This window comes from Urocampus carinirostris, chromosome 7 (assembly GCF_059441175.1).
Source record: "Urocampus carinirostris isolate Australia breed hairy pipefish chromosome 7, RoL_Ucar_1.0, whole genome shotgun sequence".
Taxonomy (NCBI): Eukaryota; Metazoa; Chordata; class Actinopteri; order Syngnathiformes; family Syngnathidae; genus Urocampus; species Urocampus carinirostris.
The window spans coordinates 25,922,246-25,933,127 of NC_142355.1; the positions used below are offsets into that span (position 1 = coordinate 25,922,246).

The 10,882-nt window shown below is 39.8% G+C and overlaps 2 protein-coding genes across 4 annotated transcripts; one reads left to right on the plus strand and one right to left on the minus strand.

The window, feature by feature from the left end:
• Positions 1-961: 961 nt before the first annotated feature.
• nudt18 (nudix (nucleoside diphosphate linked moiety X)-type motif 18) lies at positions 962-6,583 on the minus strand. Its single transcript, XM_088340369.1, has 7 exons — positions 6,514-6,583; positions 5,036-5,256; positions 4,174-4,284; positions 3,993-4,095; positions 3,809-3,932; positions 2,193-2,314; positions 962-2,129 (listed from the first exon to the last, which is right to left on the minus strand). Exons 2-7 carry the CDS (start codon positions 5,198-5,200, stop codon positions 1,744-1,746), a joined length of 1,011 nt encoding a protein of 336 aa, XP_088196495.1. The 5' UTR covers positions 5,201-5,256; positions 6,514-6,583; the 3' UTR covers positions 962-1,743.
• Positions 6,584-6,803: 220 nt separating this feature from the next.
• sdhaf1 (succinate dehydrogenase complex assembly factor 1) lies at positions 6,804-10,664 on the plus strand. Of its 3 annotated transcripts, none has more exons than XM_088340371.1 (3): positions 6,804-6,914; positions 8,428-8,529; positions 8,640-10,664. In XM_088340371.1, exon 3 carries the CDS (start codon positions 8,772-8,774, stop codon positions 9,018-9,020), a length of 249 nt encoding a protein of 82 aa, XP_088196497.1. In that variant the 5' UTR covers positions 6,804-6,914; positions 8,428-8,529; positions 8,640-8,771; the 3' UTR covers positions 9,021-10,664. The 3 variants fall into 3 exon arrangements, with proteins under 3 accessions (XP_088196497.1, XP_088196496.1, XP_088196498.1); XM_088340372.1 differs by having other exon boundaries at positions 6,815-6,914; positions 8,431-8,529; XM_088340370.1 differs by lacking the exon at positions 8,428-8,529 and having other exon boundaries at positions 8,641-10,664.
• Positions 10,665-10,882: the final 218 nt, after the last annotated feature.

The following is a 10,882-nucleotide window of genomic DNA, read 5'->3' on the forward strand; positions in this document are numbered from 1 at the left end:
GATTATTGTAGTTGTGTGGATTTAAGGGACATTTGTTTTTGTCTTGAAATTCTGGGCCAAGCCGACCGGATGGGGAAAAAACAACGGCATTACAGCGACATCTAGTGGATGGTATTGGACTACACTCAAAAATCCAAGCCAATACAATATCATATTCAGTCACTCATTTCATTGTTTACTCACGAATTCATTCATTTTTCAGCCACTTATTCTCATAAGGTGCACAGAGGTGCTGCAGCCTGTCTCAGCTGACTGCAGCCACTGGGCAGGGTGTCTTTTCATTCATTTGTCATTTATCTTTCTTAATCGTGTTTCATATCAATTTCATTTATATTGTTTTTAGTGCCTTGCTTTTTATAAATTGACAAATAAAAATAATTAGGCCTTGTACTTAAACCGCTAATGACCATACATTGTCCTCTTTAAATGCTTCAGCTTTCTCCTCAAATATATATTTTTAAGAGTGTTTTGGTACTTTTGTTGGTTTAAGATCACAAGATTTGGCTACCTCAACTTTAAAACAAATTAATGTTACTCGACGCGACTTGTTGAAAATAAAACATAAAAAACGGACAATAAAAGTGTCAAATCAAAGCAAATAATTTGTCTTAGTTAAGTGGGCCCACATATTATCTTAATTTCTAAGAGTCTTTTCATAGTCACTACCTTTTTCCTTTCATAAGGAAGTGTTTGTGTGCGCATGTGTGTAAGACAAAAGAAACAAGTAAATTAAAACAATTTAAACCCCCCGTGTTTATTTACCTGCTTTGGATATGTCACCATACCTGTCAACTTATACATTGCCCTGTATTTTATGTTTTAAAAAAAATTTTTTCAATTTGTGTATGCTGTAAAACACTTTTTGTACAAAGCGGGAAAAACAATTTCATCTTGCCCATTAAACAGATCGTCTCAATCACTGGTTGTCAGGAACCAGGACAGAATCTCGGACCCAATTGCGTTCGTTTTTAAAGGAATCTTTATTGGAATGAGTTGTCAGAGCTTGCTTTGGACGCCGGTGTTTGTCGATCATCAGCAGCGTCGGACGGAATGGCAGTTCCGTGACAGGTAGGCAGAATCGATACAGCTTAGCGGGCAGGTCGGTGGCCAGGGCAGGAGAGTAGATCATAAACAAGGGACAGAAACAAGTCGAAACAGAAGGCAGGCAGGAATCAAGCAGGAGAAGTCTTTGGTACTGGTAATCTGGCGAAACACACAGAGAGACACAAGTACGGTCTGACACTCCCTTCTGGGTGCTGACAGCTTAAGAGGGGAGTGCCAGCCAATCAAACGATTGCCCCAGGTGTCTTCATTTTGGCAATCGTGACACTGGTACCAAACAACAATGTTCATCGTAGATTGCTAATGAAGATGAAGTCTGCAAAATCCTGCACTGCTACGTATAATAATCAATGCTAAATTTACTGTAAGTGGGAAATGAACGAAACAAATAAAATATTGTGTTTTTATTTGGTCAATAAAATAAACTTGTTTATGCAAATTATATGTGTATTTCATTTTAAATATCATGTCTTGCTCTGATTAAATAGGCGCCGTGTTGTGTTTGTAAGGTTAACATTGCTATATAAAGGGAATTGTAATCATTAATTGGGGGAGCCATTGGTTCAGGTTGACAGTCATGGGTTACAGTGATTCAGTATACAATTATTTTCATGCATTCTTCAACAGAAGAGCTAACATCCTGACGGAGACCCTTTACATTAAAAGCTCACAGTCTTTCCCTCAGTAGAGACTGTGCATGGGCAGAAAACTAATTTTTTTGCTCTGTTGTAGAAGTTTTTCTCTGACGCTTGGCATGAGAACCCGGTGCCACACATAGCGTGGGTTCTCCACAGGCGGCGGCCTGTGAGTGGCCGGCGGTTTTGGGATCCTGGCGCCATCCTCGTCACGCTCCACCCGATCGGGCTGCAGTGCTACTAGCGTGTTAAAGCACACGCCATCCGTCTTGCCGTGTTGCCGCCCATTGTGCTGCAGGCTGAACACGCCAAGAGTGTTGACGTGGTGTTCGTAGTACGCGGACGGCATAGCGTCCTGCACTACCATGTTAGCCGCCCATGTGACGGCATGAGTCTTCACAGCTGCCGCCGTAGGGAGGTGAGGTCTGGGGGCTAAGGGACAACATAAGTCCTCGCAATGGGTAAATTCTGATAGCTAGAAGTGGGGTGGTGTACCTTTGACCAAAAGGATCCAGACGTTATGTTCTACGCTGAAGATCAGCACCACCCTCTGGACCACATGGCGGCAGCTAATGTCCAGCGGCAGCGTGACGGGATGCCAGGCTTCATGACGGTACCTAATGCAGCACAGCAGACACTCAGGAGAAATTTGGGAGTAGGGCCAGTCAGGAGGGGAAAAATTATATTATGATTGATTTTTAAAGGAGCTGGACAGAATTTGGAATTTTTTTTGCAGCTGCCATTTCCTTGCGTGTGTTATCATTGCAGCTTCAGTCAGCTCCTTCATGATGTGTGTGCAAGTACGTGCATTTCTTAGACCCACTCGAATCAACTTTTTGCACATTTCTTGGAAAAATTAAAATCGTCTTCATTGTCAGTAACATATAATGTCAATGAAATGTTCTATGCAACCCTGTTGTAGAATATTTATGGGATAACTTTAAAACAAGAATAGAATAAAAAAAATGTGTGTATACAAAAACGGAAAGACTATATACATATATTCTGTTATATGTACATCAAGGTGTGCTGTGGCTCACAGCCTATAAGTTAACGTCCTGTAGTTGGGGTTGCTGATGGACTAGACAGCTCGTGGAAAAAAAAGCTGTTCCTCAATCTGTTTGTGGTGGCACAGATTTTCTTGAGGTTTGGGTAGGCGTTTGAACTGTACTTGAAACAGATATTTTTTTTAAACATTTTTTTGTTACACTAACAAACACAAATTAAAAAACAAACAAACACGGGGCAAATTTAACAAGCTTATCAATAATTTGTGCTTATTTGTTGAAGAAATAAGTCACTGTGTCGCCTTTCTGGCAATTCTTTGCACTTTGAGCCAACTTGAGTGACACTCTTGTCACTGGAACCCTCTTGAGAACTTCCCCTTAATAATAATAATAATAATAATTTCCTTTGTATTGTCATTCTTTGTAACAATGTACACAGAACGAAATGTCGATACACCTGACCCGTTGTAGCGAGTCGATGCAGCCGCAGCCAACAGAGGGCGCCGCCATTATACCAATTAGGTATGTCTCGGCCGAGGCGCGAACCAGCGACCTCCCAGTCTCAAAGCGGGCACACTACCATCTAGGCTACTGAGCTGGTATAAAAAGTATATTCTTTATAAAGGATCTTAGCTTCACATTACAGTGTACTGTGCTTAAGGCCAACAATATTTTCTGTATTCTGTAAATATAAATCTTACTGTAAAAATCCAATGTTGAACATAAAAGAAAAAATACACACTTCCTTTTTCGTTTGCAGCACATTTGATTGAATTTCGTGTTAAAAAAGGGACATATTAGACTGTATATTTTTTCTTTAACTCTTGCTGTCTCAAATAACAATTTCAAGACATGTGTGGATACAGACATTTAAAAAAAGCATCTACCTAAAGATCAAATTAATTGATGTTTTTTTTTCCTTTTGGCCCAGCCCCTCTGCAAAATTTTTAAAACCGACCCAAAATGTTTGCCCAACACTTCTCTACAACGACATGTTACTGACTCCCTATCTGATATCAGTACAAAGCAAGACCTCTTGGACTCAGAAACAAAACAAAGATTACATTCACACCAATTATGAGAATAATTTAAACGAAGTCTTACTTGAGGCCAAAATCAATGAGACGCAGAATGTCTCGTCCCCTCAGTGGGAGAGGGGCATGTCGGTCCCACCAAGCAGCCTGGAGAGAGTCTTGATTTGCCGAAGACGAAGTCTTGATGCTCCCGCCTGGAAACATTACTCTGGTCTCTTGCCAAACTGACTGGACAAAAAACGCAAACCACTCACCTGTGATCTCAGCCAGGAAGATGAAACGAATCCACTGAGGTCCCTGCTCCTGGATCAGCAGCAACGTGATTGGCTGGCAGTCAAAACCCGCCTCCTCCTTCACCTGTATGCATATGAAAATATAAAAATGAGAAAAAGGAAAGTTTAATGACTCACAATTTTCACTGTTTGGCACACTCGCCTCTCTTATCATCGCTTCCTGCAGGCTCTCACCGACTTCCACCCTCCCCGCCGGCAGGTACCATTTCTTGTAACAGTCCTGCTTGGCTTCCTGAACCATCAGAACCTCCTCCTGAGAAAAACACAAAATTGTTTCAGCTAGTGTTTTTCAACCAGTGTGCCAGGACACAGTTGTGTGCCGCATGGATTTGCCCACTTATATATTTGCAAAAAAGCATGTTGTTGATGCCATTGTTCAGTGTTTTTGCATTCGTCCAGTGATCAGCCGCATAACTGTAACATTCATCCATAGCAATAGGTGGCAGCAAATATTTCTTTCTATACTAATTATAAACTTAAAAAGTATTACAGTATATTTAATAACTTATTTTGTTTAATGATGCTATTTAAGATTGCACTGTAAAAATGAATCATCCATCCATCCATCCATTATTCTGCACTGCTTATCCTCAGTAGGGTCGCGGGGGTGCTGGAGCCCATCCCAGCTATCTCCGGGCAGTTGGCAGGGGACGCCCTGAACTGGTTGCCAGACAGTTGCAGGGCACACAAAGACAGACAACTCACTCGCTCATTCACACCTAGGGACGATTTGGACCGGCCAATTAACCTAATATGCATGTTTTTGAAATGTGGGAGGAAACCGGAGTACATTCTCGATTTCCAATTAAGTTTTAGGGGAAGGAGGAAAATAGACAAGACTAAGTGTCTAGGAAAAACATATTAAACCGGTAATGGGAATCCATTTTTAAAGATTTTCGAAAAACGGTGTGTCTTGACATTTTTTTATGAAAAATGTACATTGGTTCAAAAAAACTTGAGAAATACTGGTTGAGGCAACAATGGCAGCTAGAGTGTGCCGTCACCTGATGGTTGAAGATGACAGCGCACACAACATACGTGACGCTGCTCTTGAGCAAGGCCGGCTTGCTCTGCTCCAGGCCCACGTCACAAGTCGTCACTTCGCACCCGAAGCCGCCCAGCAGACGCTCCACCTCACCCTCCACCTGCTCCAGCGCCATCCCCTCCATGACGTGGAACCCACCGGCCTCTTATTAGCCCATCGCAGTCTGCTTTTGGAGATTTGCTAAATGGGGTGAGATGTGGAAACTTTATGATGACCTGGAAACCTCAGCTAATTTGCTCCCCTTATTAATGATTGCAATTCCCCTTGTTAAGCAATAGTACACTTTACAAACACAATACAGTACCTATTTATTCACAGCAAGTCAGACTATGTGGAAATCTACAATGAAGTTGTCGTCTGCGACCAGTGACGGAGAAGATCCGGATTAAAGCCAAAAGGGCAAGATGAGATTGGTCAAAAAAAACATTTCATTTATTGTTTTTATTTTCTCGTACAAAATGTGTTGTACAGTGCACACAATTTGAAATGATCAAAATACATATTAAATACGGGAAAATGAATACGTTGTCGGTATCTATTGGCCCATAACTGAAAGCTTCATGTAAGAGAATGAGAGGGAAAAACATTTAAAATTCGTGTAGAGAAAAAAAAAAACACGACAAATACTATAAAGATACATTTCAGGTGCAGGTTGACCGAATCAGCCCGTTTTCAAGCATCAATACAAGGCGATTGACAGTGTTATTTTAAGAGTTTATATGCAATGCCTTAAATTGTGTTAATTAAAAAAAATCTTAGGTAGAAACATATTTCCTTTACTGTAGTCTAGACCGTTTGGGAAAATATATTGAAGTTTTATTAAAGTCAATTCAAGTCAAGTCCTGTTTATTTGTGACGCCCTTAATCACAAAGAGTATCAAAGGGCTGCACTGACCACAGATTATTGCAAACCACAGTCTATTATTACACCATCCCCTGATGTAAAACCTTCATGAGGGCAAGGAAAAACTCAAAATGGCAGTAAGGCATTGCATATCAACTCTCAAAATAACACTAGCTGCCAATCACATTGTATTGATGCTTAAAAACGTTAGATCCTTTGGAGTAAAGTACCCGGTACATTTATACTTTATTTGTAGATATACATGTTATTATTTGTAGTGTTAAAGAATACACATTTGTTATCATGTAGTATTTTAGGTCGGCTGGCTGTCACTACTTTATTTTTCTTTAGCAGAAGTAAAAATAAACACAAAACAATCAAATTTATGAGGTTTAAACGCTGACGTGTTTCCAAAAGGACAACACTCAATCCTCTTACTCTATAGGCTACTGTAGCGAAGAACGTAATTACGCTATAATGCTCTCGCAACCAGAACAAGTCATCCGTAATGAGATCCCAGTCATTTAGAAGATTTAAGAGTTACATTCAGTAGTTAAAACTATTTTAAAAAAATAATGGAAAAACTAAACTACCTGATTTTCAGCTTGAATCAGCTCTGGTTTGTTTTGACCTTTAAATGCTAATGCAATGACGCCACCGGACATGCACTTCCTGTCACCAGAGTTTTTCAAAAGTAAACATAGGCGTTTACTATTTTATCACCAATATCATATAAAAGTTATAAAAACAGTACTTTTAAACTAAATAATAAGTAAAAAAATTAATAATTTGTTTTGTATTTGCGTTTTGTCCTCTGTGCTATGAAGTTCAAATCGTATTATGTTTTATTTTGAAAGATTACGTTGGAAGTAATTGTCGTACCCTCACATTTGTGTGGTAACATGCTACTGACATAGCTAAGCTAAATACCTGAAGGTTGTCTGCAGGTTCGATCCAAACACACTTTTACACAAATTCTTGCTTGTTTCATTTGGTAAGTTGAGTTTTTGTTTTTATGGACACTAAGAACTAATCTTTAATATCATCTCAGTGCTTACAGATGATTTTCTTGAACATTGTAATGCTAATGTATTATTTTACCAGAACATGCTTATGTTTATGTGGCATTTTTATTTTATAGCATGCTGATATTTATCAGATATCATTATGACGTTTACATGACATACTGCATACTAACTGCTATTTATCAGTTACCATGATGGCACGATTGGGTTTTATCCATACCGGTATGCACATTTGATTGGATCGTTTCTTGCAGAGAACAAAAAACAAATACAATTAACTAAATTAATCAATGTGGGGTGAAGTTATGTTTATTTTTTGTTGATTTTTGTTGTTTGAAATGTTGGCAGAAAAACAATGTGAGGAATGTTTTTATGAGGTAGAGAAAAAAAGCAAGTCCATCCATACGTTATCTTAGATAGATAGATAGATAGATAGATAGATAGATACTTTGTTCATCCCCGAAGGGAAATTCACATTTCCAGCAGCATCCCTGAGCTGAGAACAATCGAGAACAATCGAAAATAACACGGGAGCTGCTGGAGTGGCTGCCATTCGTGACGGCGCCGGAAGAAAAGATTCAATTTGAATCATTTACAAACAAACAAACAATTGAATCATGTACAAACAAACAAACAAAATATTCATGTTTCAATAAGTGGAGTGTTAATAAAATATTTCTGATACTGATATAACCAGATAAAACTAATTTTAAGTTACCTGTCCAAATGAATGTTGTGCCATCTCACCTTTCCCACTCTCTCTCCTGCAGTTGACTTGCTGCTGCTCGCTCCTGAAACTAATACTTACCTCTTTGTGTATTGCCTGCATATGGCGACACCCTCTTTCAGCTTGTCTGTCAGAACCTTGATCTCCTCCTAAAATGCTTAATACTCAATGTACGTAGCACTTGCAGTAATTATCATGTATTGCAATTCACAATTTTTATTCTTGCGTGTGCATTTATAATGAGATATGATTTTCAGATCTCAAGTTAATCGTTAATATATTTTTTGAGACAATTCTCTCCCCATATAGGTCTTGGGTAAAAATGACTGGTAATATGTAGCTTACATTTTCAGTTGCAGGAAGTTTACAATTTAACACTGAAAAAGAGCCACCGTAATTTTTTTTACATGGCCCATAATAAGTGGCAATAATTTATTCGTAATCCTTGCAGTAATACACATTTCATAGTGCCCTGTTAAAGTCTATCCTGCACCTGTCCTCTTGGGTCCGTGGGGGGCGATGACGCTTCATAGGACAATGCTATAAAAACTTATGCCAGCTGCAGTTAATCACGAGAGAAGAAGAAATGCAATGCCAAAGCGAAGCCACTAGAGAGCAGTGTCGGCGTCATATTTAAGCAGACTTTGAGAAACATGACAAAATATTCAAGAATTTACAAGCACTTCACCCAAAATGCTTTTGACCAATTTAAAATGCTACATAATACAGTCAACGTGTTAACCGCTTATTCTCAGTAGGGTCGCGGGACTGCTGGAGCCAAGACCAGCTATCTTCGGCTGGTTACCCCTGTCGTAAGATGACTGTGAAAACTGTGTATCAACAGTAAAAAAAATGACGTTAAGCTATATTTTCAAGATTAGTGTTTATTTCGCAGGCTTGATTGCTTGTTACAGACCCTGTGAGCATCCTCCCGGCAATCTTTTTGTAATGTACTTTCTGTCTTCCAGGCGATTTGATAATACCTGGATTAATAGAAGAGCCATTTAGAGCCACAATCTTCCAGAACTCTGGAGGTAGTGGCCATTTGCCGAGGTATTTTTGAGAAAAGGACTCTGCTTGAGCTTCCACAATCTTGTAAATGGCGCGACACAGCAAGCTGCAGAAGCAGGTCCTGGAACTGTATCGACAGTTTCTGCGGGCCGGGCGAGAGAAGCCGGGTTTTCTGCCCCGCATCAGAGATGAGTTCCGGGAAAATGCCGCCATCAAGAAGACCGATGTGATGCACATTGAGTATTTGTATCGGCGAGCTCAGAGGCAACTGGAGCAGCTCAAGGACGTCAACACCAAACAGCTGGGGACCTTTGCCAAGAATAAAGAGCGGAGTTGACCACTTGCTATTGACAAACAATAACATAGACTGACAGAGTTTTCCAGCTCTTTTTCCGCTCGACGCCAGTCCGTTGTCCCACACATTGTTCAGACTGGCAACGGTCACGAATGTTTGATTGTCATTAAAAAATATATGAATGAGGTTCAAGGGCATAGGTTTGGTTTTGGCATTGGTGGAGACATAGCACATTTATTTAAATGATCACATGATATTGGTGGGGGCAAAAGAACAAACAATTGCTTGATATTGGTGGCGACATACCTCATTTTTTGAACAATCACATAATATTTTTAGGGACACAACGATTGCTGGACATTTGTGTCGACGGGTCCCCTTGGTCCATGCCAAAACTAGGCTCTTGATGTGGTGTAAATATACTATGACTACAAATTGTAATATACCAAGAGTGCAATGCACAATCCTGAATTTGTGCCAACGATTTAATGTCACGACCGGTACAAGCAGAGGACCCAAATGCGCAACGTTTCACACAATGCTTTATTAAGGGATCAGGGAAGTCAGGGCGAGAGGAAAAGAGCAATCTGGTGCTCGCTGGGCAGGAGGAGCGGGAAGCCCACGCGTATGAAGTCTGGTCAGAGATCGGAACAAGTCGGTCAGCCGGGATGGGAGACGGAGCGTGGTCGAAGATCGGAACTTGGATCGGGGATCGATACAGGAAACAGAATCAGGATACGGGTAGCCGGGACAGGAGAACGGAGCTTGGATCGGGGAACGATACAGGAAACAGGTCGGGATTAAAACAGGAGCCAGTGTCAAAAGTGCTTGCCTTGCATGTGTTGACGTTCGTAGACGGACTGGCCAGGATTGAACGAGAATGACGTGTTTAAATAGGAGGAGGACTAATTAGGGAACAAGTGGCAGCAGGGGCTGAAAGTGTGAGCGCAGGTGAGGGCAAAAGGCAAATAATGACATTTAAGAAAGATCAGGCCTTACTTTTCTGTATAACTGTGTCAAACTGAATTAATATTTAATAACCCTAATGCTAAAAATGGAAGAAGAAAAAAATATAATGAAGAAAGAACTTACCCTTCAATTTTAAAAACAGTAATATGTCATGTATAAAAAAAAAATCTATGGATATACAGTTATAGACTGAAGAATATATGAATAAACAAAGAAATAAAGAAAACAGCCACACATATCTGTGATGCCAACGATCTTAAAGGAGCTGTACCGAATTCTGAACTGATTTTTTTTTTGAGTCTGCCAACATTGCAGCCTCAGTCAAGCTCCTTCATCATTCATGTGCAAGTATAGTACGTGCTTTTCTTTGACGAGCTCAGATAAACTATTCCTTTTTCATTTTGCTTGGGGTTTGTGTTGGCATTTTGACTGTACTCAAAACCAGAGGTGGGTAGTAACATTTACTTGAGTAGGTTTTGGGAAATTTGGTACTTTTGGAGTATTTTTAAAACCCTATACTTATACTGAAGTAAATTTTTTAAGAAAAAAAACAGTAATTTCACCCTGCTTACATAAGGCAACATTGAAGTCGTTACTTTGTTACTCAATTAATCCCCTCCTCGCATGTATGCAACTGTATGTCTCTGTTTTGGCGCGTTTATTTTGACGCAGAGCTCCGCCAGGCTTTACCAAATAAATACGACGTTGCTACAGTTACTCAGTACTAGAGTGGTTTTTTCACCAAGTACTTTTTAAGTTTTACTTAAGTATTTTGATGGCTACTTTTACTTCTATTTGAGTAACATTATTCTGAAGTAAGCATACTTTTACTTGAGTAAAATTTTGGGCTACTTTACCCACCTCTCCTCGAAACAGGCATTTTCTTTTACCTATTTCATGCGACACTAACAAACAGAAAATTAAAAAAAACATGC